General features: G+C 37.8%; 3 protein-coding genes across 7 annotated transcripts; 1 reads left to right on the top strand and 2 right to left on the bottom strand.

The window, feature by feature from the left end:
- Nucleotides 1–226: 226 nt before the first annotated feature.
- On the bottom strand, nt 227–3,716 carry FLN1 (fructokinase-like 1). Of its 2 annotated transcripts, XM_090296769.1 has the most exons (3): nt 2,876–3,716; nt 2,714–2,751; nt 227–1,177 (listed from the first exon to the last, which is right to left on the bottom strand). In XM_090296769.1, the coding sequence occupies exons 1-2, from the start codon at nt 3,593–3,595 to the stop codon at nt 2,716–2,718; spliced, it is 756 nt and encodes a 251-aa protein (XP_090152895.1). In that variant the 5' UTR covers nt 3,596–3,716; the 3' UTR covers nt 227–1,177; nt 2,714–2,715. The 2 variants fall into 2 exon arrangements, with proteins under 2 accessions (XP_090152895.1, XP_068478361.1); XM_068622260.2 differs by lacking the exon at nt 2,714–2,751 and having other exon boundaries at nt 2,876–3,712.
- A 3,015-nt stretch (nt 3,717–6,731) lies between these two features.
- LOC137818363 (Yos1-like protein) lies at nt 6,732–8,538 on the top strand. Of its 4 annotated transcripts, none has more exons than XM_068621737.2 (2): nt 6,732–6,864; nt 8,179–8,538. In XM_068621737.2, the coding sequence occupies exon 2, from the start codon at nt 8,182–8,184 to the stop codon at nt 8,413–8,415; it is 234 nt and encodes a 77-aa protein (XP_068477838.1). In that variant the 5' UTR covers nt 6,732–6,864; nt 8,179–8,181; the 3' UTR covers nt 8,416–8,538. The 4 variants fall into 4 exon arrangements, with proteins under 4 accessions (XP_068477838.1, XP_068477840.1, XP_068477837.1 ...); XM_068621739.2 differs by having other exon boundaries at nt 6,847–6,868; XM_068621736.2 differs by lacking the exon at nt 6,732–6,864 and adding an exon at nt 7,972–8,027.
- Nucleotides 8,539–8,665: 127 nt separating this feature from the next.
- Nucleotides 8,666–9,482, bottom strand: SOUL-1 (SOUL heme-binding family protein). Its single transcript, XM_068621735.2, has one exon. The coding sequence runs from the start codon at nt 9,451–9,453 to the stop codon at nt 8,830–8,832; it is 624 nt and encodes a 207-aa protein (XP_068477836.1). The 5' UTR covers nt 9,454–9,482; the 3' UTR covers nt 8,666–8,829.
- Between the last annotated feature and the right edge of the window lie 18,201 nt (nt 9,483–27,683).

Here is a 27,683-nt window from a genome sequence, read left to right as displayed (position 1 = left end):
TATATAATATGCTCTCATCTAAGAAGTTGTAACCATAATCTCACTCACTTAGTTGTTAACAGTAAAGTATATGCAAATGACCAAAATATTCAAAAATATAGATGTATTACCAAACAAAATCTATTATTTTATGCTAAATTTTTTGTAGAAATAAAGAAATCAAATAGTAGATTGTTGCATGAATAGAACGAAGGTGCCTAAAACTAAAGCAGCAGAAGGTCAACAATGAGGAAGAAAGAGAAGAACATTAGAAATACAAAGTGTTACAAAAATAGTGTACATTACAACTATTACCTACAAAAATTTCAATTCACACCCTGCCTCCTGTCATGAAAAAGTAAGGCATTGGATGACATGAATTGGAGCCAAAGCAAAGAACTAAACAACTTTAGCAATCTAAGAACCAAATGAATAATCAAACAATAACTGCCAACTAATGCCTTTGAACTCTGCTAAGCTCTATTGAAGTTACACATACAATTTATCACCACATTGAAGGTACATAAACTTGTTCTTTGAGGTTCTGAGTAGCACTTTCAGTAGGAAAACCTCTGATAGCACCAATAGTCCATTGGGCTATAATTCCTGCTGCAACAGCAAAGCGTAGTTGTCTCTCCAAAACATCTTGATTTTCAAACATCTCTGGGCATGTGGTTAGCTTTCTTAAAATAGCAGCTACAATAGCATCACCTGAGCCAGTTCTATCACAGGTAAATGGAGTTATGAGCACATCTTCAGTTCCAACAACAGATCCATCAAAAGAAGGGGTATAGTAGTGAATTCTAATTGTTCCATCGGTTACAAACAGGAATTTAAGTCGATCATGCCACAAAGGAGCAATTTCTTCAGGAGTGTAATGGTAATACTCTTGTAAATTCTTGGTTTGTTCGTAACTTTCAGCAAAGTATTGTGGCCTGTAATTTCTCTTTCTCTCGTAATATTCTTCATCTAGAAGGAATTCTAGCTCGCTTCTTGAAACTTCAATGATGTCTGCTTCATTCCATGCTTTTTTTATTCTTTCTCTAGTCTCATCGCGAGATCTCCACAAGGATAATGGCAGATTTAAATCAAAAAATACAAGACCACCAAACTTTCTTGTCCACTTAATTGCTCTGAATAGAGTTGATTCCATAGTGGGGCATGTAAGAACTTCTGAATTGAAATGGAAAATCCTGGCCTGCAGTAGTCCACACAAAAGAAATCACAACAAACTCAGTGTACACTTCACACAACAAACAAGGCAACATAGTCCCACTCTTACTGTAACAAATATCTTCATCTATGGAGTTATACCACCTAAAGTCACATTCAATTTCCCTACCCAGTATCTTTATGACATCAAAATAAAGTGTTTGGTTTGCAAGCTAACAAAAGAAATGTAACAACAGTCAAATTGGCAATGTATTCAATTGTTATGTAATATTTTGTTGATTTGCACTCTTTGTCCATCAATAATTTCTTTTAACCTTCCTTCATCTTAAATTGTCATCCTTCTCACACTACTCACAGTAAGCACAAACATTAAATTTCACCCATCCTTTTTGCACTGCATAAAAGATTAGCTGCTATTTTCATCACCTTTTTATCCAAAGTGCAGTGTGTTAAAAAAGATCATTCAAAATAAACACTTGGTGCCTCCACACTCAGCTTAATGAGAATTGTTTACAGCATTACCAAGTCTATACATAGTTGCTAAATGCTTTTCCAAGTCCAAGAAATATGCAACTACAATATTCAAAAATCCCACAACCATTAACAGATTGGGATGATGCTAGCCTAACTGCCTGTTTTCTCATTAACATAATGTCTTCTTCTTAACTTGAAAATAAAGTTTCCTACTCCATTCCATTTTAAAAATAATCCCTCTTTCATATCTCTCCACTTGTTTGTCCATGGCATGTATTTAGGTTAGATAAACTCTCAGCTAGAGCATCAAATGAGTCTTCTTGGACTATTCTCAACTTTAAAAAGGATATCAGTTACTCCCCACCAAGAAGTATGTATGCTAATGTCACATTTTTTGGACCAACTCGCTTCTTCCATCCTTCTACACAGGATTCTAATTTTTTCCAACATGTTCTACCTGTGCCCTTAATGAATATTCTGTTCCTTCTACTCTTTACACCCAAAATTCCATACACAATCCTCCTAAACCATCGCCACCACCTCTTATTACTTATCAACGCAGGAACCAAATAGCTAGTTCAGTGCCCCAAGCAGGTCCTTAACCATCACTTAATACCATGAGCTCCTGATCATGATGACTCGAGTAGGCCCATTACCATTCGCAAAGGTGCTTGTTCTACCTGTGGTCCTCACCCTATTTACAATTTTCTTAGCTACCACAAGTTGTCTCCTTCCTGTTTTTCCTTTATTTATTCTGTTTTTTCTATTACTATTCCTAAAAATGTGACAAAAGCACTTGATCATCCTAGACGGTGACAAACCCTGATTACTGAAATGCGGCTCTTGAACATAACAAAACATGGGAGTTATTTCATCTTCCTTCTGGGAAGAAGACAATAGGTTGTTGTTGGTTCTATTCTATGTCACTAAGTTTAAACCTAATGGTTAAGTTGATCTCCTCAAAGCTCAACCGTGGTTCTCTAGAGTCTCTTTGATATGGAAAGAAAATAAGAGAGACAAAAAAATGTTTGAATTTTACAAGGAAGGAAAATTAGAACTTTTACTTCTAGAGTTCATCTATACTCACCTTTACCTTACATTTTCTCTCCAACCAATTTCCTTTCCCTTCAATTCAGTAAAAACCTTGATTAGTTGATTCAATTAAACTTCCAAACACATTCTTAATGTTTCTCAACAGCAATAATTCATAGGCCTAAGCACAAAACAGTTGAAGAATCAAAACAAATACCTCTTTCAAAACTGCAAGGTTGAGTTCAGATGCAAGAAGCGCGTCCTCAGCAGAGTCCTTAACCGTCTCCATCTTCATCTTCCCCTCCTCAAACTTCACCTTCATGTACGAGCACCCAGTTCTGCGCCCCTCATCAAACTTAACCCCTCTTGTCTGCACCCTCTCCTTGTTCATCGTCAGCACCAAATCATCCCCGAACTCGTCCCTCCCCACCTTCCCCAAAAACGCGGCGCGCCCCCCAAGCCGCACGTGCGCCACCGCCACGTTCGAGGGCGGCCCCCCCGGCGCCCGCGCGAACTCCGGTGGCTTCCACTGCAGCATCTTCCATTCCGAGTATTTGTCCGCATGCATCGGATGCAACTGCACCCGCACCCCGGGGATGAACTCCCTCCGCGCCGCGCCGTAGCAGCACACCAGAGGCGGATCCTCGTAGGGGAAGTCGATGCCGTCGTCGTAGTCGAAGAGCTCGTCGTCCTCCGAAGGTTGTTCCTTTTTAGCCTCTGCGTTTTGGGGCTCCGGCGTGTCGTTTGCAGGTGGTGTTTCGGGTGGTGGGGGCTTCTTCTTTCGGCCGCGTCGTTTTGGAGTTGGGGATTCGACGGTGGCGCGTGTTGTAATGAGTGGGCGTGTGGTTTTGAAGAACAAGCGTTTGGGTGGAGTTGGAGAGTGAGGGAACGGAAGAGAGAGAAGAAGGTGGTGGTGGTGGTGGTGAAGTGACGCCATTTTGGGTTGATGGATCAGTGTTGGGTAGAAGGGTTATCGTTGATGTTGGTTTTTCGGCTTTGTTAAGGATGTTATCGGGTCACGCTACCAAGTTCAAAAGAATCGGGTCGGAATGTGTTTAAGTTCGAAGTATGTTTTTAAGGAGACTAGTTTGATGCGTACTCACAGGCGGATTGTGTGTATTTGATTTTTGTTTTAGATTTTTAAATACACTAATTTCGTTAGTCTAAATTTTAGATTTTATTGGTATGGTATTGTAGTGATATGGGTCGAATTTGAGGTTAAGGAAATGTAGATTGATCGAAGATAGTTTGAATTAACTTGGTTTTTAAGTTTTAATGACTTACTATTACTCGAGACTAGGAGTTATAGTGTTATTAATCAAACCCGTATATTAAAGGATCATTTGTTGAGGTGGTTTTAAAGAGATTTTATGTCATATCAGTACAAATTGTGAGAATTTCGAGTAATCAGCATATGAGTAAAGGAGAGTATTTATTATGGAAGAAGGTCAATAATAAAACCAGGTAATGTAGAAGCAGAGGGTGAAGAACAATATATATACTCAAGAAGATGTCAGGGAAAGACAGATCACACGCTAGCTAAGAGTATACTTATTATTGGCTATACTGAATGTTTTAGGTCTAAGGTCACCACGACTCTTGGCTGGAACATGTATATATTAGTAAGAAAGTTATTGCATTTATTTTTTAAGATAACATGTGGATTAGATTATAAAAGTTTTTTAATATAAATATATTATGACTTAATAGGTTTTTTATAATTATAGACCATGAATATGTAGCCACTCATCTTAAGGTCAGAAATATTAAAGAGTTTGGGGTGACTGTATACATCTTCTAACTCAACCTTCATTGTCATCAATGACCATTATGAGTGAAACGGTCTAATTGTTGAGCCTTAAATGATGAACGACTATTTATGAAACAATAAATAGTAATCATATGGTTAATCTAAAGGTCTCATGGACCAACTCAAAGAACATCACCTAAAAAATCTATAAATACATACTCTCTAGGAAGTACACTTTATCTTATCTCATACTCTTAACTCTTATATTGTTAAGAACATATCACTTTTGTGCTCCTACTGACTTAAGCATTAGAAAGTCTTTTTCAGACGGACCTTCCCTTCTCATCAAAGACAAAATGAAAGCTCGTTCCTTCAATTATTGTTTGTAAACGTAGCCACTCTTGACTAACTCTTTCGAGTATTGTTTGTAAACGTAGTCACTCTTTACTAACCCCTTCAAGTATATTTTTTAGAATGCAACCACTCCTGACTAAAACCTAGTATTTTTTTAAACGTAGCTGCTCCTAATTAAAATAAGTATTTCTTGAAACAAACTATTCCTGGCTAAAACAAGTATTGTTTGGAACACAATCACTTCTAGCTAAAACAAGTTTTATTTCGAACATAACCATTATTGGCTAAAACAAGTATTGTTTGACACACAACCACTCCTGATTAAAATCAAGTATTATTTTGAATTATATTTGATTATGAGTAACCCGTTTAAGAGTATTTTTTGAACAACAATCACTCATAACTAATAACAGATTATTCTTTGTCAAACAACCACTTCTAGTGTTTCCATATTCTTTCCAAAGTTGACAATGCTAGTGTCATGAAGTTTTTGAAGAAATCAACTTTATCTCTTTATCCAATAGATCATTTGGTGTGACTTATACTTTAAATAGTTCATACTAGCTGACGAAAGTAACAAACATTTCTTGCAACATAGAATAAACATATAAATGTTTGTGTAGTATGAGATTAACTTAAATCTCTGTGCGTATATCATCATAGCATAATTATGTGTTATCAAACATATAAAAATAATATAGTGTTGTATTGTCCACAGACCAAACCAAACACTTGCGTTTTATATTATCTATTGTTAAATGAATATTATTGTCTCACACACGAAACATGACCATATTTTACACTTAACTACTTTTATCACTTAGTTAAAATCATGAGTGTTAGTCTTGATTATTTCATGGTCAAAATCTAATTTATTCTCCATTATTAATCTCACTTATTTTATATTCAGAATCTTTTTAGGTTACACACTTTTTTTATGTCATCCTTTAAATCAACTCAATACAAGAAGATTGAAATATCCTTATCATTCATACCATCACATTAATTTTCATACTAATAACTTTTAAGGTCATTAATAGTTTTGTCCAAATTTGTTTTTGTATGGGTCGCGGAAGGAGACATCTTCGTGATCGTGTGTGCTCCTCGATATTGGTTCTAATAGGTCTCGGTCTTCGAACTTGGTCAAGAGAGAGTACCTGTAAAAGGTCATCCAATACTTAAGTACTCAGTATTCGATGGTTGAAGACAATAAATATTATTAAATGTGTACCTTTATCTTGTTCTAGAACATGTATTTATAGGATAAGATGTGTCGATGCACCTGATTTAGTATGAACTATTGAGTTAATCCTAGTGTTTAAGCAAATATTCGATACACTTTGATTTAATTAATAAAATGGTTTAAAGGAATGTTTTCTTTTGTTTCTGTTTTTCAAGATGTACTCGTTTGGATATCCGATCAAATTTTACGATATATTCCATGATGTATTCAATCATATATAATACACTAGTCCCATATTGGAAAAAAAATTTGTTTTTCAGGAGTTGGATTGGTTTTACAAGAAAGTTTTATCTTATTCAAATGTCCAATCCACGCTGAGATATACTCTACTATTTACCCATACAAGATTAAAGTATTTAATTTCTACTAAATGACTTTAAAATCTATAAATAAATACTTATAAACTAAAATGAAATTAAGTTTTGTTAGTCTACCACATCTTCTCCGTAGCCTCAAAATCAACTTTATAAAAAAAAATTAAAATATTTTTTTTAAATTTGTGGGAATAAATTTTGCCATGGTACTTATTACAAAAATAATTTTTAAAATTCAAAATACCACTCAAATATCTAAGTTACTATAGTTACTCGTACTAATAAGAACAGTATCGAGTAACGTGAAACTTACTTTAGAGAGAATGATAGAGTGCAGGGTGTTTCAGTTGTTGCCGCCTAGGCTTCTGATCCAACGGGTGTTTTTTAACTTCTCACGCTGACGTGTTAGCTACCGCCATTCTGTGTCGTTAGATGAGTTTTCGGAAAGTCATAGGATCGTCTTCTAGAAATTTCTTTCTTAAGAACGGGTTTTCAGACTCAGACATCATAGGTCCTTGTTTTTTTTTTCCATTTTTGCGTCTCAGGTGAGTAAGGAACTCATCATTCTTTCTCTTTTCCCTAAAAAATTCTGTGTTTGGTTTCTTAATTTGTTTGACTTCTTGGTTGGATTGAGATTATTTCCGTTTTGGGTTCACATAAAATTCATTTGATATGGTTCTGTTATTGTTCAACTGGGATTACAATTTTATATGTTTTTGTTTGCATGTGAGTTTGGGTTGTGCCATCGGTCTACTGAGTGATTTGGTCCAAGAAAGAGATTTGTGTTAAACCAATGTGTAGTTAATAGTTATTACTAAGAAAAAAAACTTGTGTTGAAAGTTGGAAAAAAACTTGTGTTGAAAGTTGGAAGTAAAATTTGTTGTTTGTCTTTTAACTTTGATTGTCAGTGAAGAATCTTGTGTGGTTTGATTGGTCCGAGTTGATTTTTGCATTTTATACTCTAAAACCTATCAAAATGAACTTCTTACTCATAATTGGTTGTGTTTGAGGATCAAGAATGTTATTTATAAACTCTGTTTTGTATGATTATCTTGTTAAGGGTATTGTAGACAACCAGAATATACTGAGATTCTTTTGACCATCTTCCCTCTCATCTCACCACGCCGTTTATTATTTTCATTCAGCATGTCGTGCAACACTTTTGCAGTGATTTCAACTGTGGAAGAAGAGGAGTAAACTAGAGTGAAAGTTTAGTCCTTGTGGGGCTAAGTGTTTGTTCTGATTTCTTGGGGTTCTACAATCCATGTTGTTCTCCATGATTTGGCTTTTTGGGTTGTTCTTTGCACTTGTGCGTATGAGATTTGGTTGTTGTTCTTCTGGTTTGTGATATGGCTATCATTAAATTATACCAAACAATTGTGAAGCACTGTGCAACTCAAGAAAAACAGCTTGCATTTTATCACTTTTCTGAGTTTTTTTGTCAAATGTAAGTAATTTGCTATAGTATGTAAATGTTAGTATTAGGATAAGAATGTTAATTCTATGTGGAATGTTATATTAGTCAGAATAGGCAAAATATGAGTCTTTTTGCAATCTAATATTTGAAGGAAATGGCAGATTGTGGAGAGAAGGAACACGTCTTTGTATTTGAAGTTTGGTTTTGGCCTTATTGAGTGATTTTCCATGGAGTTAAAGCATGGGTCTTGTATGCATATCAAGCCAGAAGAATGATAGCCTTTATTGATGGGTGACCTTAGAATTTGCTTGTGCCTGACTATTTTCATTCCCTGTTGATATTTGAATTCCTTTATCTGATTCTTGTGTGAAAAGTAGAGTTGAACTAGTGAAGAAGATTTCCTCTGAGTACTAAGTTGCACACTCTGTGTTTCTTCTGGCAGGAAATGGGTTTCTGGACTTTTTTAGAAGGCTTTTTGCTCTTTGCAAATGCATTGGCAATTTTGAATGAGGAGCGGTTCCTTGCTCCAAGGGGATGGACTTTGAGAGATATGACAGAGCCTAGGAGGAATTCTCTTAAAGGGCAAATAATAGGGCTCATATATGCCTGTCAATTCTTGAGACTTCCTCTAATTCTCTTCAACATTATCTTTATAATTGTGAAGCTGGTCTCTGGATAACTTAAGAGAGTGACATTGAAGCTCTGTGCATGATATGTACATTTTGTGTTCCCTGAACAGTTGCAATCCTATGAATTCAATTCTGATGTATAATGAACAGAGTAAATCAGTTGTATTAGTTAAGTATTGAGTTTGAATGTGTCTTGCTATCATTCTCAATTTCCTTTGAATTTCTGATTTCTTTTGGTCCTGTTTACATAACGGTCACCAAAATCATAAACAACCAGACAACAAGAGACATGACCAAAAATCCTAGAACATATAAAACATTTATTCTGTGTATTGAATTGAAACAAGGCAGCACTACAACATATTTTAAACCTCTCAACACCAGTAAAACTTAACATCATAACAGATAAAAAAAAACACTGAATTTTGTGTAAACACTGAATTTTTGTATACAATCCTCCAATTTCATTCAACTGGGATCATAACCTCATTAGTCCTGAAGACAGGAATTGTCCAAGGTGGGTTGTACCTGGCCAACACGTAATCCCCAACCACCTTAAACCCATCAGTCTCCAAACACACCCTCAGCTTCTCCACCTTCTCCCTCACCACTTCCTCTGATGCCACACCTCCAAACTTCACCACCCCATATTTCCTCTCACCCTCTTCCTTTATCAGAACCCTCTCATCAGTAGGTTTAGGCGCCTCCTCAGCTTTCCCATACACAGCTGGCAAAACAAACTGCATAGTCACCATCTTGTTCTTCTTCCCTTCTTCACCAGCACCATCTTTTGTCACAACTGGGGCTGTCATAGCAATCTTCTCACCACCCCCACCACTCTCCTTGGTTATAACTGGTGCAGTCATTGCAATCTTTTCAGGCTTGGTGTTCTGGGGGTTCCCCACAGCACCAATGTAACTGGCCAAAACCATAAAGCCACCATCTTTATTTTCCTTGAACTGTGATGGGTCATATGTGACTTCAGCCACTACACAGGGTACATATTTGCGGATTTCGTACTCGCTTGTGGATTTGATCACTTCGTATTTTGCAGTCTCCACACTGATTTTTCCAAATACTAAACCCATGAAGGAGAAAGAGAAAGAGTGAAAAAGCCTTTGGAGATAAGAATTAGTGATTTCGATGATGATGGAGCATGGAATTGGATAGTATATATAGCAAGAGTGACATGTTTCTTCGAGTTTCTTTGTAAAGGGGTTAACGTTTGGAATTTTGCTTGCAAAAATTAATGGTTGGGATTCTGCTACGATATTCTGCAGTTGTGGACACCGTTTGCCCGTTGCCACCTCTTTTTCTTTTTAGGTTTTGAAGTTTTAATTTTTTTTGGGAAAAACTTGTTTGACACAGCAAACATTAACTTACTTTCATTTAACAACTATTTATAATAATAGAATAATATTTTAAATTAAAAAATAAATATAATTAAAATATTAATTTATTGAATTGTTAATAACAGCTATATATAATAATATAATAATATTTTATATTAAAAATAAAATAAATATAATTAAAATATTAATTTATGGAATTGTTAAATAAGTATGTTTTAAAAATAAATTTTGTTTGACAGCAAATACTAAAAAAAAAACTCTATAAATGCTCTCAGTCCTGACACTGATTAATAAAAAATTTATTGTCAGTCTCGCGGGACAAATATGGTGCTCAAATATCAGCAAACACTCAGTAGACACAGTGACGAATGTTTGGTTAAAATTTGAGACCAAAATACCCAAGGAGTAAGGCGTAGTATGTCCCAGACCGAGAGTGAACCAAACTGGTTTTCCGAAAACAAAACGTCCTGGCTTTTCTCCCCCTTATCTTCTTTTTGTGATTTGTTTATGGACGTGCCCCTTTACCTGGGTACAAATAACACATGAAAGTACTTGTGTGAATTTTTTCAGCTTAATATGGACCCAGAATAAAATTTCAGATACTAGGATGAAATTTTACAAGTTTTTCTAGAGGATAGCCTTGGTTTGCACAAAAATTCTGATAAATTCTCCCGAAATATGTTTTTCCTGAAATTCCACATAAGAATCTCCACCGAATTTGGGACAAAACGCGACAAATTTCAGGTCAAACAGATGAGTATTCACCCACGAAAAAAATCAAAGAGTTTCACACATAAACGAATCTTCCTCTCAGCCCTGGCAGTGATGAATAAAGAATTTATTGACAGTCTCGTGGGACTAATCTTGGGCTTAAATCTTAGCCAAAACTCAGTAGACACAGTGACAAACGTCTCGTAAAAATTTCAGACCAACATACCCAAGGAGTAAGGCCTAGTAAGTCCCAGACCGAGAGTGAACAAAACTAGTTTTCCGAAAAGAAAACGTCCTGGCTTTCTCCCCCGTATCTTCTTTTTGTGATTTGTTTATGGACGTGCCTCCTTACCTGGGTTCAAACAACATATGAAAGTACTTGTGTGAATTTTTTCAGCGCAATACGGACCTAGAACAAAATTTAAGATACTATGGTGAAATTGCAGAAGTTTTGGTAGAGGATAGCCTTAGTTTGCACAAAATTTCTGAAAAATTCTTCCGAAATAGTTTTTTCCTGAAATTCCACGTAATAGTCTCCACTCAATTTGAGACAAAACGCGACAAATTTAAGGTCAAACGGACGAGTATTCACCCACGAAAAAAACGAAACAGTTTCACACACAAACAAACCTTTCTGTCAGCCTTGGCAGTGATGAATAAAAAATTTATTGACAGTCTCGTGGGACGAATCTGGGGCTCAAATCTCACCAAAACTTAGTAGACACAGTGACGAACGTCTGGTTAAAATTGCAGACCAAAATACCCAAGGAGTAAGGCGTAGTAAGTCCCAGACCGAGAGTGAACAAAACAGGTTTTTCGAAAAAAAAGTCGAAGCTTTTCTACCCCGTATATTCTTTTTGTGATTTGTTTATGGACGTACCTTCTTACCTGGGTGTAAACAACATATGAAAGTACTTGTGTGAATTTGTTCAGCGCAATACGGACCCAGAATAAAATTTCAGATACTAGAGCGAAATTTCACAAGTTCTGGTAGAGGATAGCCTTGGTTTGCACAAAATTTCTAAAAAATTCTTCAGAAATAGTTTTTACCTGAAATTTCACGTAAGAATCTCCACTTAATTTGGGACAAAACGCGACAAAATTTCAGGTCAAATGGATGAGTATTCACCCACGAAAAAAATCAAACAGTTTCACACACAAACGAACCTTCCTCTCCGCCCTGGCAGTGATGAATTAAAAATTTATTGATAGTCTCGTGGGATGAATCTGGGGCTCAAATCTCAGCCAAAACTCAGTAGACACAGTGACGAACGTTTGGTAAAAATTTCAGACCAAAATACCCAAGATGTAAGGCGTAGTAAGTCCCAGACCGAGAGTGAAAAAAACTGGTTTTTCGAAAACACAACGTCTTGGCTTTTCTCCCCCTCATCTTCTTCTGGGATTTTTTTATGGACGTGACTCTTTACCTGAGTGCAAAAAACATATGAAAGCAATTGTGTGAATTTTTTCAGCGCAATACGGACCCAGAATAAAATTTCAGATACTAGGGCGAAATTTCACAAGTTTTGGTAGAGGATAGCCTTGGTTTGCACAAAATTTCTGAAAAATTCTTCCGTATTAGTTTTCTTCCTGAAATTCCACGTAAGAGTCTCCAATGAATTTGGGACAAAACGCGACAAATTTCAGGTCAAACGGAGGAGTATTCACCCACGAAAAAATCAAACAGTTTCACACACAAACGAACCTTCCTCTCAACCTTGACAGTGATGAATAAAAAATTTATTGACAGTCTCGTGGGACGAATTTGGGGCTCAAATCTCAGCCAACACTCAGTAGACACAGTGACGAACTTCTGGTAAAAATTTAAGACAAAAATACCCAAGATGTAAGGCGTAGTAAGTCCGAGACCGAGAGTGAACAAAACTGGTTTTTCGAAAACAAAACGTCCTGGCTTTTCTACCCCGTATCTTCTTTTTGTGATTTTCTTATGGACGTGCCTCCTTAACTGGGTGCAAACAACATGTGAAAGTACTTGTGTGAATTTTTTCAGCGCAATACGGACCCAGAATAAAATTTCAGATACTAGGGCGAAATTTCACAAGTTTTGGTAGAGGATAGCGTTGGTTTGCACAAAATTTCTGAAAAGTTCTCCCGAAATAGTATTTTCTTGAAATTCCACGTAAGAGTCTCCATTGAATTTGGGACATAATGCGACAAATTTCAGGTCAACGGATGAGTATTCACCCCCCAAAAAAATCAAACAGTTTCCCACACAAACGAACCTTCGTCTCAGTTCTGGCAGTGATGAATAAAAAATTTATTGACAGTCTCGTGGGACGAATCTGGGACTCAAATCTCAGCCAAAACTCAGTAGACACAGTGACGAACGTCGGGTAAAAATTTAAGACCAAAATGCCCAAGGAGTAAGGCGTAGTAAGTCCCAGACCGAGAGTGAATAAAACTCGTTTTCCTAAAACAAAACGTCCTGGCTTTTCTCCCCCGTATCTTCTTTTTGTGATTTGTTTATGGACGTGCCTCCTTACCTGGGTGCAAACAACATATGAAAGTACTTGTGTGAATTTTTTCGGCGCAATACGGATCTAGAATAAAATTTCAGATACTATGGCGAAATTTCACAAGTTTTGGTAGAGGATAGCCTTAGTTTGCAAAAAATTTCTGAAAAATTTTCCCGAAATAGTTTTTTCCTGAAATTCCACGTAAGAGTCTCCACTAAATTTGGGAAAAAACGCGACAGATTTCAGGTCAAACGGATAAGTATTCACCCACGAAAAAAATCAAACAGTTTTACAAACAAACGAACCTTCCTCTCAGCCCTGGCCGTGATGAATAAAAAATTTATTGACAGTCTCGTGGGACGAATCTGGGGCTCAAATCTCAGCCAAAACTCAGTAGACACAGTGACAAATGTTTGGTAAAAATTTCAGACCAAAATACCCAAGAAGTAAGGCGTAGTAAGTCCCAGACCGAGAGTGAACATAACTGGTTCTCCGAAAAAAAAAACGTCCTATCTTTTTTCCCTCGTATCTTATTTTTGTGATTTTTTTATGGACGTGCCCCCTTACCTGGGTGCAAACAACATATGAAAGTACTTGTGTGAATTTTTTCAGCGCAATACGGACCCACAATAAAATTTCAGATACTAGGACGAAATTTCACAAGTTTTGCTAGAGGATAGCCTTGGTTTGCACAAAATTTCTGAAAAATTCTTTAGAAATAGTTTTTTCCTGAAATTTCACGTAAGAGTCTCCACTGAATTTGGGACAAAACGCAACAGATTTCAGGTGAAACGGATGAGTATCAACCCACGAAAAAAATCAAACAGTTTCACACACAAACGAACCTTCCTCTCAGCCCTGGCAGTGATGAATAAAAACTTTATTGCCAGTCCCGTGGGACGAATCTGTGTCTCAAATCTCAGCCAAAACTCAGTAGATACATTGACGAACGTCTGTTAAAAATTTCAGACCAAAATACCCAAGAAGTAAGGCATAGTAAGTCCCAGACCGAGAGTGAACAAAACTGGTTTTCCGAAAACAAAACGTCCTGTCTTTTTTCCCCATATCTTCTTTTTGTGATTTGTTTATGGACGTGCCTCTTTACCTGGGTGCAAACAACAAATGAAAGTACTTGTGTGAATTTTTTCAGCGCAATACGGACCCAAAATAAAACTTCAAATACTAAGGCGAAATTTCACATGTTTAGGTAGAGGATAACCTTGGTTTGCATAAAATTTCTGAAAATTCTTTCGAAATAGTTTTTTTCCTGAAATTCCATGTAAGAGTCTCCACTGAATTTGGGACGAAACGCGACAGATTTCAGGTCAAACGGATGAGTATCCACCCACGAAAAAAATCAAACAGTTTCACACACAAACGAACCTTCCTCTCAACCCTGGCAGTGATGAATACAAATTTATTGACAGTTTCGTGGGACGAATCTGGTGATCAAATCTCAGCTAAAACTCAGTAGACACAGTTACGAACGTCAGTTAAAAATTTCAAACGAAAATACCCAAGGAGTAAGGCGTAGTAAGTCCCACACCGAGAGTGAACAAAACTGGTTTTCCGAAAGCTAAACGTCCTGGCTTTTCTCCCCCGTATCTTCTTTTTGTGATTCTTTTATGGACGTGCCTCCTTACCTGGGTGCAAACAACATTTGAAAGTATTTGTTTGAATTTTTTCAGCGCAATACGGACTTAGAATAAAATTTCAGATACTAGGGCGAAATTTCACAAGTTTTGGTAGCCTTGGTTTGCCCAAAATTTCTGAAAAATTCTCTCGAAACAGTTTTTTCCTGAAATTCCACGTAAGAGTCTCCACAGAATTTGGGACAAAACGCAACCGAGTTCAAGTCAAACGGATGAGTATCCACCCACGAAAAAAATCAAACAGTTTCACACACAAACAAACCTTCCTCTCAGCCCTGGCAGTGATGAATAAAAAATTTATTGACAGTCTCGTGGGACGAATCTAGGGCTCAAATCTCAGTCAAAACTCAGTAGACACAGTGACGAACGTCTGGTAAAAATTTCAGACCAGAATACCCAAGGACTGAGGGGTAGTAAGTCCCACATCGAGAGTGAACAAAAATGGTTTTCCGAGAACTAAACGTCCTGGCTTTTCTCCCCCGTATCTTCATTTTGTGATTTGTTTATGGACGTGCCTCCTTACCTGGGTGCAAACAACATTTGAAAGTACCTGTGTGAATTTTTTCATCGCAATACGGACCCAGAATAAAATTTCAGAGACTAGGGAGAAATTTCACAAGTTTTGGTAGAGGATAGCCTTGGTTTGCATAAAATTTCTGAAAAATTTTCCCGAAATAGTTTTTTCCTAAAATTCCACATAAGAGTCTCCACTGAATTTGGGACAAAACGCGACAGATTTCAGGTCAAACGGATGATTATTCACCCACGAAAAATATCAAACAGTTTCACACACAAACGAACCTTCCTCTTAGCCCTGGCAGTGATGAATAAAAAATTTATTGACAGTCTCGTGGGACGAATCTAGGACTTAAATCTCAGCCAGAACTCAGTAGACACAGTGACGAACGTCTGGAAAAAATTCCATACCAAAATACTCAAGGAGTAAGGCGTAGTAAGTCCCAGATCGAGAGTGAACAAAACTGGTTTTCGAAAACAAAACGTCCTGGCTTTTCTACCCCGTATCTTCTTTTTGTGATTTGTTTATGGACGTGCCTCCTTACCTGGGTGAAAACAACATATGAAAGTACTTGTATGAATTTTTTCAGCGCAATACGGACACAGAATAAAATTTCAGATACTAGGGTGAAAATTCACAAGTTTTGGTAGAGGATAGCCTTGGTTTGCATAAAAGTTCTGAAAAATTCTCCCGAAATATTTTTTTCCTAAAATTCCACGTAAGAGTGTCCACTGAATTTGGGACAAAACGCGATAAATTTCAGGTCAAAGAGATGAGTATTCACCCACGAAAAAAATCAAACAGTTTCACACACAAACGAACCTTCCTCTCAGCCCTGGCAGTGATGAATAAAAAATTTATTCACAGTCTCGTAGGACGAATCTGGGGCTCAAATCTCAGCCAAAACTCAGTAGACACAGTGACGAACATCTCGTAAAATTTTCAGACCAAAATACCCAAGGAGAGAGGTGTAGTAAGTCCCAAACCGAGAGTGAACAAAACTGGTTTTCCGAAAATAAAACGTCCTGGCTTTTCTCCCCCGTATCTTCATTTTGTGATTTGTTTATGGACATGCCTCCTTACCTGGGTGCAAACAACATATGAAAGTACTTGTGTGATTTTTTTCAGCGCAATACGGCCCAAAATAAAATTTCAGATACTAGGGCGAAATTTCACAAGTTTTGGTAGCCTAGATTTGCTCAAAATTTCTGAAAATTTTCCCGAAATAGTTTTTTCCTGTAATTCCACGTAAGAGTCTCCACAAAGTTTGGGACAAAATGCGACAGATTTCAGGTCAAACGGATGAGTATTCACCCATGAAAAAATTAAACAGTTTCACACACAAATGAACCTTTCTCTTAGCCCTGGCAGTGATGAATAAAAAATTTATTGAAAGTCTCGTAGGACGAATCTGGGGCTCAAATCTCAGCCAAACCTCAGTTTACACAGTGACGAACGTCTGGTAAAAATTTTAGACCAAAATACCCAAGGAGAAAGGCGTAGTAAGTCCCAGACCGAGAGTGAACAAAACTGGATTTCCGAAAACAAAACGTCCTGGCTTTTCTCCCCGGTATCTTCTTTTTGTGATTTGTTTATGGGCGTGCCTCCTTACCTGGGTGCAAACAACATATGAAAGTACTTGTGTGAATTTTTTCTGCGCAATACGGACCCAGAATAAAATTTCCGATACTAGGGCGAAATTTCACATGTTTTGGTAGCCTACATTTGCACAAAATTTCTGAAAAATTTTCCCGAAATAGTTTTTTCCTGTAATTCCAAGTAAGAGTCTCCACAAAGTTTGGGACAAAACGCAACAGATTTCAGGTCAAACGGATGAGTATTCACCCATGAAAAAAATCAAACAGTTTCACACACAAATGAACCTTTCTCTTAGCCCTGGCAGTGATGAATAAAAAATTTATTGAAAGTCTCGTAGGACGAATCTGGGGCTCAAATCTCAGTCAAACCTCAGTTTACACAGTGACGAACGTCTGGTCAAAATTTCATACCAAAATACCCAGGGAATAAGGCGTAGTAAGTCCCAGACCGAGAGTGAACAAAACTGGATTTTCGAAAACAAAACGTCCTGGCTTTCTCCCCAGTATCTTCTTTTTGTGATTTTTTTATGGACGTGCCTCCTTACCTAGGTGCAAACAACATATGAAAGTACTTGTGTGAATTTTTTCAGCGCAATACGGACCCAGAATAAAATTTTAGATACTAGGGCGAAATTTCACAAGTTTTGGTAGAGTATGCCTTGGTTTGCACAAAATTTCTGAAAAAATCTTCAGAAATAGTTTTTTCCTGAAATTCCACGTAAGAGTCTCCACTGAATTTGGGACAAAACGCGACAGATTTCAGGTCAAACGAATGAGTATTCACCCACGAAAAAAATCAAACAGTTTCACACACAAACGAACCTTCCTCTCAGCTCTGGCAGTGATGAATAAAATTTTTATTGACAGTCTCGTGGGACGAATCTGAGGCTCAAATCTTAACCAAAACTCATTATACACAAGGACGAACGTCTGGTAAAAATTTCATACCAAAATACCCAAGTAGTAAGGCGTAGTAAGTCCCAGACCGAGAGTGAACAAAACTGGTTTTCCGAAAACAAAACGTCCTAGCTTTTTTCCCCCGTTTTTTTTTTGTGGTTGGTTTATGGACGTGCCTCCTTACCTTGGTGCAAACAACATATGAAAGTACTTGTGTGAATTTTTTCAGCGCAATACGGACCCAGAATAAAGTTTCAGATACTAGGGCGAAATTTCACAAGTTTTGGTATCCTTGTTTTGCACAAAATTTCTGAAAAATTCTCCCGAAATTGTTTCTTCCTGAAATTCCACGTAAGAGTCGCCACTGAATTTGGGACAAAACACGACATATTTCAGGTCAAACGAATGAGTATTCACCCACGAAAAAATCAAACAGTTTCACACACAAACGAACCTTCCTCTCAGCCCTTGCAGTGATGAATAAAAACTTTATTGACAGTCTCGTGGGACGAATCTGGGGGGGCTCAAATCTCAGCCAAAACTCAGTAGACACAGTGACGAACGTCTGGTAAAAATTTCTGACCAAAATACCCAAGGAGTAAGGCGTAGTAAGTCCCAGACCGATAATGAACAAAGGTGGATTTCCGAAAACAAAACTACCTGGCTTTTCTCCCCCGTATCTTTATTTTGTGATTTGTTTATGGACGTGCCTCTTACCTGAATGCAAACAACATATGAAAGTACTTGTGTTAATTTTTTCAGCGCAATATGGACCCAGAATAAAATTTCAACTATTACAGCGAAATTTCACAAGTTTTGGTAGAGGATAGTCTTGGTTTGCACAAGATTTCTGAAAAATTCTCCCTATATAGTTTTTTCCTGAAATTCCATGCAAGAATTTCCACTGAATTTGGGACAAAACGTGACAAATTTCAGGTCAAACGGATGAGTATTCACGCACGAAAAAAAATCAATAAGTTTCACACCCAAACGAACCTTCCTCTCAGCCCTGGCAGTGATGAATAAAAATTTTATTGACAATCTCATGGGACGAATCTTGGGCTCAAATCTCAGCCAAAACTCAGTAGACACAGTGACGAACGTCTGGTAAAAATTTCATACCAAAATACCCAAGGAGTAAGGCGTAGTAAATCCCAGACCGAGAGTGAACAAAACTGGTTTTCCGAAAACAAAACATCCTAGCTTTTCTCCCCCGTATCTTCATTTTGTGATATGTTTATGGATGTTCCTCCTTACATGGGTGCAAATACATATGAAAGTTCTTGTGTGACTTTTTCCAGCGCAATACGGACCCAGAATAAAATTTCAGATACTAGGGCAAAATTTCACAAGTTTTGGTAGAGGATAGTCTTGATTTGCACAAAATTTCTGAAAAATTCTCACGAAATAGTTTTTCCCTGAAATTCCAGGTAAGAATCTTGACAAAATTTGGAACAAAACGCGACACATTTCAGGTCAACCGGATGACTATTCACCCACGAAAAAAATCAAACAATTTCACACACAAACGAACCTTCCTCTCAACCCTGGCAGTGATGAATAAAAAATTTATTGACAGTCTCGTGGGACGAATCTATGGCTCAAATCTCAGCTAACACTCAATAGACACAGTGACGAGCGTCTGGTAAAAATTTCAGACCAAAATACCTAGGGAGTAAGGCGTAGTAAGTCCAAATCGAGAGTGATTAAAACTGGTTTTCCGAAAACATAATGTCTTGGTTTTTCTCCTCTGTATCTTATTTTTGTGATTTGTTTATGAATGTGCCTCCTTACTTGGGTGCAATCAACATATGAAAGTACTTGTGTGAATTTTTTTAGCGCAATACGGACCTAGAATAAAACTTCAGATAATAGGGCGAAATTTCACACGCTATGGTAGAGGATGGCCTTGGTTTGCACAAAATTTCTGAAATATTCTCCCGAAATAGTTTTTTCCTGAAATTACATGTAAGAATCTAGAGTGAATTTGGGACAAAATGCCACCAATTTCAGGTCAAACGGATGAGTATTCACCCAATAAAAAGTTAAAAAGTTTCACACACAAACGAACTTTCCTCTCATCTCTGGCAGTGATGAATAAAAAATTTATTGATAGTCTCGTGGGACGAATCTGGGACTCAAATCCCAGCCAAAACTCAGTAGACACAGTGACGAACGTCTGGTAAAAATTTGTGACGAAATTACCAAATGAGTAAGGCGTAGTAAGTCCAAGACCGAGAGTGAACAAAACTGGTTTTCCGAAAACAAAACGTCCAGACTTTTCTCCCCCATATCTTGTTTTTGTGATTTTTTTTATTGACTTGACTCCTTAACTGGGTGCAAACCACATATGAAAGTACTTGTGTGAATTTTTTCAGCACAATACGGACCCACAATAAAATTTCAGATACTAGGACGAAATTTCACAAGTTTTGGTAGAGGATAGCCTTGGTTTGCACAAAATTTCTGAAAAATTCTTTAGAAATAGTTTTTTCCTGAAATTCCACGTAAGAGTCTCCACTGAATTTGGGACAAAACGCAACAGATTTCAGGTGAAACGGGTGAGTATCAACCCACGAAAAAAATCAAACAGTTTCACAGACAAACGAACCTTCCTCTCAGCCCTGGCAGTGATGAATAAAAAATTTATTGCCAGTCCCGTGGGACGAATCTGTGTCTCAAATCTCAGCAAAAACTCAGTAGATACATTGACAAACGTCTGTTAAAAATTTCAGACCAAAATACCCAAGAAGTAAGGCATAGTAAGTCCCAGACCGAGAGTGAACAAAACTGGTTTTCCGAAAACAAAACGTCCTGCCTTTTTTCCCCATATCTTCTTTTTGTGATTTGTTTATGGACGTGGCTCTTTACCTGGGTGCAAAAAACAAATGAAAGTACTTGTGTGAATTTTTTCAGCGCAATACGGACCCAAAATAAAACATCAGATACTAGGGCGAAATTTCACATGTTTAGGTAGAGGATAGCCTTGGTTTGCATAAAATTTCTGAAAAATTCTTTCGAAATAGTTTTTTCCTGAAATTCCATGTAAGAGTCTCCACTGAATTTGGGACAAACGCGACAGATTTCAGGTCAAACGGATGAGTATCCACCCACGAAAAAAATCAAACAGTTTCACACACAAACGAACCTTCCTCTCAACCTTGCTAGTGATGACTAAAAAATTTATTGCCAGTCTCGTGGTTCAAATTTAGGTCTAAAATCTCAGCCAAAACTCAGTAGACACATTGACGAACGTCTGGTAAAAATTTCATACCAAAATACCAAAGCAGTAAGGCGTAGAAAGTCCCAGACCGAGAGTGAACAAAACTGGTTTTCCGAAAACAAAACGTCGTGTCTTTTTTCCCCCGTATCTTCTTTTTGTGATTTGTTTATGGACGTGCCCCCTTACATGGGTGCAAACAACATATGAAAGTACTTGTGTGAATTTTTTCAGCGCAATACAGACCCAGAATAAAATTTCAGATACTAGGGCGAAATTTCACAAGTTTTGGTAGAGGATAGCCTTGGTTTGCAAAAAATTTCTGAAAAATTTTCCCGAAATAGTTTTTTCCTGAAATTCCACGTAAGAGTCTCCACTAAATTTGGGAAAAAACGCGACAGATTTCAGGTCAAACGGATAAGTATTCACCCACGAAAAAAATCAAACAGTTTTACAAACAAACGACCCTTCCTCTCAGCCCTGGCCGTGATGAATAAAAAATTTATTGACAGTCTCATGGGACGAATCTGGGGCTCAAATCTCAGCCAAAACTCAGTAGACACAGTGACAAATATCTGGTAAAAATTTCAGACCAAAATACCCAAGAAGTAAGGCGTAGTAAGTCCCAGACCGAGAGTGAACATAACTGGTTCTCCGAAAACAAAATGTCCTGTCTTTTTTCCCCATATCTTCTTTTTGTGATTTGTTTATGGGCGTGCCTCTTTACCTGGGTGCAAATAACATATGAAAGTACTTGTGTGAATTTTTTCAGCGCAATACGGACCCAGAATAAAACTTCAGATACTAGGGCGAAATTTCAAATTTTTAGGTAGAGGATAGCCTTGGTTTGCATAAAATTTCTGAAAAATTATTTCGAAATAGTTTTTTCCTGAAATTCCACGTAAGAGTCTCCACTGAATTTGGGACAAAACGCGACAGATTTCAGGTCAAACGGATGAGTATCCACCCACGAAAAAAATCAAACAGTTTCACACACAAACGAACCTTCCTCTCAACCCTGCTGGTGATGACTAAAAAATTTATTGCCAGTCTCGTGGTTCAAATTTAGGTCTAAAATCTCAGCCAAAACTCAGTAGACACATTGACGAACGTCTGGTAAAAATTTCATACCAAAATACCAAAGCAGTAAGGCGTAGAAAGTCCCAGACCGAGAGTGAACAAAACTGGTTTTCCGAAAACAAAACGTCGTGTCTTTTTTCCCCCGTATCTTCTTTTTGTGATTTGTTTATGGACGTGCCCCCTTACATGGGTCTAAACAACATATGAAAGTACTTGTGTGAATTTTTTCAATACAGACCCAGAATAAAATTTCAGATACTAGGGCGAAATTTCACAAGTTTTGGTAGAGGATAGCCTTGGTTTGCACAAAATTTCTGAAAAAATTCTCCCAAAATTGTTTTTTCCTGAAATTCCACGTAAGAGTCTCCACTAAATCTGGGACAAAACGCGACAGATTTCAGGTCAAACGGATGAGTATTCACCGACGAAAAATATCAAACAGTTTCACACACAAACGAACCTTCCTCTCAGACCTGGCAGTGATGAATAAAAAATTTATTGACAGTCTCGTGGGACGAATCTGGGGCTCAAATCTCAGCCAAAACTCAGTAGACACAGTGACGAACGTCTGGAAAAAATTTCAAACCAAAATACCCAAGGAGTAAGGCGTAGTAAGTCCAGACCGAGAGTGAACAAAACTGGTTTTCCGAAAACAAAACGTCGTGGCTTTTCTCTCCCGTATCTTCTTTTTGTGATTTGTTTATGGACGTGCCGCCTTACCAGGGTGCAAACAACATATGAAAGTACTTGTGAGATTTTTTCAGCGTAATACGGACCCAGAATAAAATTTCAGATACTAAGTCGTAATTTCACAAGTTTTGGTTGGCCTTGGTTTGCAAAAAATTTCTGAAAATTTTTCCTGAAATAGTTTTTTCCTGAAATTCCACGTAAGAGTCTCCACTGATTTTGGGACAAAACGCGACAGATTTCAGGTCAAATGGATGAGTATTCAGAAACGAAAAAAATCAAACAGTTCCACACACAAACGAACCTTCCTCTCAGCCCTAGAAGTGATGAATAAAAAATTTATTGACAGTTTTGTGGGACGAATCTGGTGCTCAAATCTCAGCCAAAACTCAGTAGACACAGTGACGAACGTCTGGTAAAACTTTCAGACCAAAATACCCAAGGTGTAAGGTGTAGTAACTCCCAGAACGAGAGTGAACAAAACTGGTTTTCCGAAAACAAAACGTCCTGTCTTTTTTCCCCATATCTTCTTTTTGTGATTTGTTTATGGACATGCCTCTTTACCTGGGTGCAAACAACATATGAAAGTACTTGTGTGAATTTTTTCATCGCAATACGGACCCATAATAAAATTTGGATACTAGGGCGAAATTTCACAAGTTTTGGTAGAGGATAGCCTTGGTTTGCACACAATTTCAGAATAATTCTCCCGAAAAAGTTTTTTCCTGAAATTCCACGTAAGAGTCTCCACTGAATTTGGGACAAAACGCGACAGATTTCACTTCAAACGGATGAGTATTCACCCACAAAAAAATCAAACAGTTTCACACAGAAACGAACCTTCCTCTTAGTTCTGGCAGTGATGAATAAAAAATTTATTGAGAGTCTCATGGGACGAATCTGGGGCTCAAATCTTAACCAAAACTCAGTAGACACAGTGACGAACGTCTGGTAAAAACTTCAGACCAAAGTACCCAAGGAGTAAGGCGTAGTAAGTCCCAGATCGAGAGTGAACAAAACTGGTTTTCCGAAAACAAAACGTCCTGGCTTTTCTCCCCCTTATCTTGTTTTTGTGATTTGTTTATGGAAGTGCCTCCTTACCTGGGTGCAAACAACATATGAAAGTACTTGTGTGAATTTTTTCAGCGCAATACGGACCCAGAATAAAATTTCAGATACTAGGGCGAAATTTCACAAGTTTTTGAAGAGGATAGCCTTGGTTTGCACAAAATTTCTGAAAAAGTCTCCCGAAATAGTTTTTTCCTGAAATTCCACGTAAGAATCTCCATGAATGTGGGACAAAACGCGACAGATTTCAGGTCAAACATATGAGTATTCACCCACGAAAAAAATCAAACAGTTTCACACACAAACGAACCTTCCTCTATGCCCTGGCAGTGATGAATAAAAAATTTATTGACAGTCTCGTGGGACGAATTTGGGGCTTAAATCTCAGCCAAAACTCAATAGACACAATGACGAACGTTTGCTAAAAATTTCACACCAAAATACCCAAGGAGTCAGGCGTAGTAAGTCCCAGACCGAGAGTGAACAAAACTGATTTTCCGAAAACAAAACGTCCAGGCTTTTCTTCCCCGCATCATCTTTTTTTGATTTGTTTATGGACGTGCCTCCTTACCTGGTTGCATACAACATATGAAAGTACTTGGGTGAATGCTTTCAGCGCAATACGGACCCATAATAAAATTTCTGATACTAGGGCGAAATTTCACAAGTTTTGGTAGAGGATAGCCTTGGTTTGCACAAAATTTCTGAAAAATTCTCTTGAAATAGTTTTTTCCTGAAATTCCACGTAAGAGTCTCCACTAAATTTGGGACAAAACGCGACAGATTTCAGGTCAAACGGATGAGTATTCACCCCCCAAAAAAATCAAACAGTTTCACACACAAATAAACCTTGCTCTCAACCCTGGTAGTGATGAATAAAAAATTTATTGACAGTCTTGTGGGACGAATATCGGGCTCAAATCTCAGCCAAAACTCAGTAGACACAGTGACGAACGTCTGGTAAAACTTTCAGACCAAAATACCCAAGGAGTAAGGCATAGTAAGTCCCAGACCGAGAGTGAACAAAACTGGTTTTCCGAAAACAAAACGTCCTGCCTTTTCACCCCCGTATCTTCTTTTTGTGATTTGTTTATGGCCGTGCCTCCTTACCTGGGTGCAAACAACATATGAAAGTAATTGTATGAATTTTTTCAGCGTAATACGGACCCAGAATAAAATTTTAGATAGTAGGGCGATATTTCACAAGTTTTGGTAGAGGATAGCCTTGGTTTGCACAAAATTTCTGAAAAATTCTTTTGAAATAGTTTTTTCCTAAAATTCCACGTAAGAGTCTCCACTGAATTTGGGACAAAACGCGACACATTTCAGGTCAAACGGATGAGTATTCACCCACGAAAAAAATCAAACAGTTTCACACACAAACAAACCTTCCTCTCAGCCCTGGCAGTGATGAATAAAAAATTTATTGACAGTCTCGTGGGAAGAATCTGGGGCTCAAATCTCAACCAAAACTCAGTAGACACAGTGACGAACGTCTGGTAAAAACTTCAGACCAAAGTACCCAAGGAGTAAGGCGTAGTAAGTCCCAGATCGAGAGTGAACAAAACTGGTTTTCCGAAAACAAAACGTCCTGGCTTTTCTCCCCCTTATCTTGTTTTTGTGATTTGTTTATGGAAGTGCCTCCTTACCTGGGTGCAAACAACATATGAAAGTACTTGTGTGAATTTTTTCAGCGCAATACGGATCTAGAATAAAATTTCAGATACTAAGGCGATATTTCACAAGTTTTGGTAGAGGATAGCCTTGGTTTGCACAAAATTTCTAAAAAATTCTCACGAAAAATTCACCAAGACTACACCTTACTCCTTTTGTATTTTGGTTTGAAATTTTTACCAGACATTCGTCACTGTGTCTATTGAGTTTTGGCTGAGGTTTGAGCCCCAGATTCGTCCCACTTGATTGGCAATAAAATTTTTATTCGTCACTGTCAGGGTTCAAAGGAAGGTTCGTTTGTGTGTGAAACTGTTTGATTTTTATCGTGAGTGAATACTCATCCCTTTGAACTGAAATTTTTCGCGTTTTGTTCCAAATTCAGTGGAGATTCTTGGGTGGAATTTCAGGAAAAAACTATTCCGGGAAAATTTTTCAGAAATTTTGTGCAAACCAAGGCTATCCTCTACTGAAACTTGTGAAATTCTGGCCTAATTTCTGCAATTTCATTATGGGTCCGTATCGCGCTGAAAAAAATTCACACGAGCACTTTCGTATGTTGTTTGCACCCAGGCAAGGAGGCACGTCCATAAACGAATCACAAAAAGAAGATACGAGGAAGAAAAGCCAGGACGTTTTTTTTTCGGAAAACCGGTTTTGTTAACTCTCGGTCTGGGACTTACTACGGCTCACTCCTTTGGTATTTCGGTCTGAAATTTTTATGAGACATTCGTCACTGTTTCTATTGAGTTTTGGCTGAGGTTTGAGCCCCAGATTCGTCCCACAAAATTGGCAATAAATTTTTTATTCGTCACTGCCAGGGTTCAAAGGAAGGTTCGTTTGTGTGTGAAACTGTTTTATTTTTTTCGTGGGTGAATACTCATCCGTTTGACCTGAAATTTTTCGCGTTTTGTCCCAAATTCAGTGGAGATTCTTGGGTGGAATTTCAGCAAAAAAATTATTCCGGGAGAATTTATCTGATATTTTGTGCAAACCAAGGCTATATCCTCTACCGAAACTTGTGAAATTCTGGCCTAATTTCCGCAATATCATTCTGGCTCCATATCGCGCTGAAAAAAATTCACACGAGCACTTTCGTATGTTGTTTGCACCCAGGCAAGGAGGCACGTCCATAAACGAATCACAAAAAGAAGATACGGGGAAGAAAAGCCAGGACGTTTTGTTTTCGGAAAACCGGTTTTGTTCACTTTCGGTCTGGGACTTACTACGGCTCACTCCTTTGGTATTTTGATCTAATATTTTTATGAGACATTCATCACTGTTTCTATTGAGTTTTGGCTGAGGTTTGAGCCCCAGATTCGTCCCAAAAAATTGGCAATAAATTTTTTATTCGTCACTACCAGGGTTGAAAGGAAGGTTCGTTTGTGTGTGAAACTGTTTGATTTTTTTCGTGAGTGAATACTCATCCCTTTGACCTGAAATTTGTCACGTTTTGTTCCAAATTCAGTGGAGATTATTGGGCGTAATTTCAGGAAAAAACTATTCCAGGAGATTTTTTCTGAAATTTTGTGCAAACCAAGGCTATCCTCTACCGAAACTTGTGAAATTCCGGCCTAATTTTTGCAATTTCATTATGGGTCCGTATCGCGCTGAAAAAAATTCACACGAGCACTTTCGTATGTTGTTTGCACCCAGGCAAGGAGGCACGTCCATAAACGAATCACAAAAAGAAGAAACGGGGAAGAAAAGCAAGGACGTTTTGTTTTTGGAAAACAGGTTTTGTTCACTCTCGGTCTGGGACTTACTACGCCTCACTCCTTGGGTATTTTGGTCTGAAATATTTACCAGACGTTCGTCACTGTGTCTATTGAGTTTTGGCTGAGGTTTGACCCCAGATTTGTCCCACTAGATTGGCAATAAAATTTTTATTCGTCACTGCCAGGGCTGAAAGGAAGGTTCGTTTGTGCGTGAAATTGTTTGATTTTTTTCGTGGGTGAATACTCATCCGTTTGACCTGAAATTTGTCGCGTTTTGTCCCAAATACAGTGGAGATTCTTGGGTGGAATTTCAGGAAAAAACTATTCCAGGAGAATTTATCTGAAATTTTGTGCAAACCAAGGCTATCCTCTACCGAAACTTGTGAAATTCCGGCCTAATTTATGAAATTTCATTCTAGGTCCGTATCGCGCTGAAAAAAATTCACACGAGCACTTTCGTATGTTCTTTGCACCCATTCAAGGAGGCACGTCCATAAACGAATCACAAAAAGAAGCTATGGGGAAGAAAAGCCTGGAGATTTTGTTTTCGGAAAACCGGTTCTATTCACTCTCAGTCTGGGACTTACTACGCGTCACTCCTTGGGTATTTTGGAATGAAATTTTTACCAGACATTCGTCACTGTGTCTATTGAGTTTTGGCTGAGGTTTG

Source organism: Phaseolus vulgaris, chromosome 10 (genome assembly GCF_051622355.1).
Source record: "Phaseolus vulgaris cultivar YP4 chromosome 10, ASM5162235v1, whole genome shotgun sequence".
Classification (NCBI taxonomy): Eukaryota; Viridiplantae; Streptophyta; class Magnoliopsida; order Fabales; family Fabaceae; genus Phaseolus; species Phaseolus vulgaris.
Note: the sequence above shows the minus strand (reverse complement) of the source record. Positions and strands in the feature narration are given on the sequence as shown.

What these genes read in the sequence shown, in the direction of transcription:
- FLN1 (XM_068622260.2), bottom strand. Translation starts at nt 3,595, where the DNA reads ATGGCGTCACTTCACCACCACCACCACCACCTTCTTCTCTCTCTTCCG. An exon ending in ACCTTGCAGTTTTGAAAGAG is followed by an intron (nt 1,178 to 2,875) that starts GTATTTGTTTTG and finishes GGACTACTGCAG; the next exon opens with GCCAGGATTTTCCATTTCAA.
- LOC137818363 (XM_068621737.2), top strand. Translation starts at nt 8,182, where the DNA reads ATGGGTTTCTGGACTTTTTTAGAAGGCTTTTTGCTCTTTGCAAATGCA.
- SOUL-1 (XM_068621735.2), bottom strand. Translation starts at nt 9,453, where the DNA reads ATGGGTTTAGTATTTGGAAAAATCAGTGTGGAGACTGCAAAATACGAA.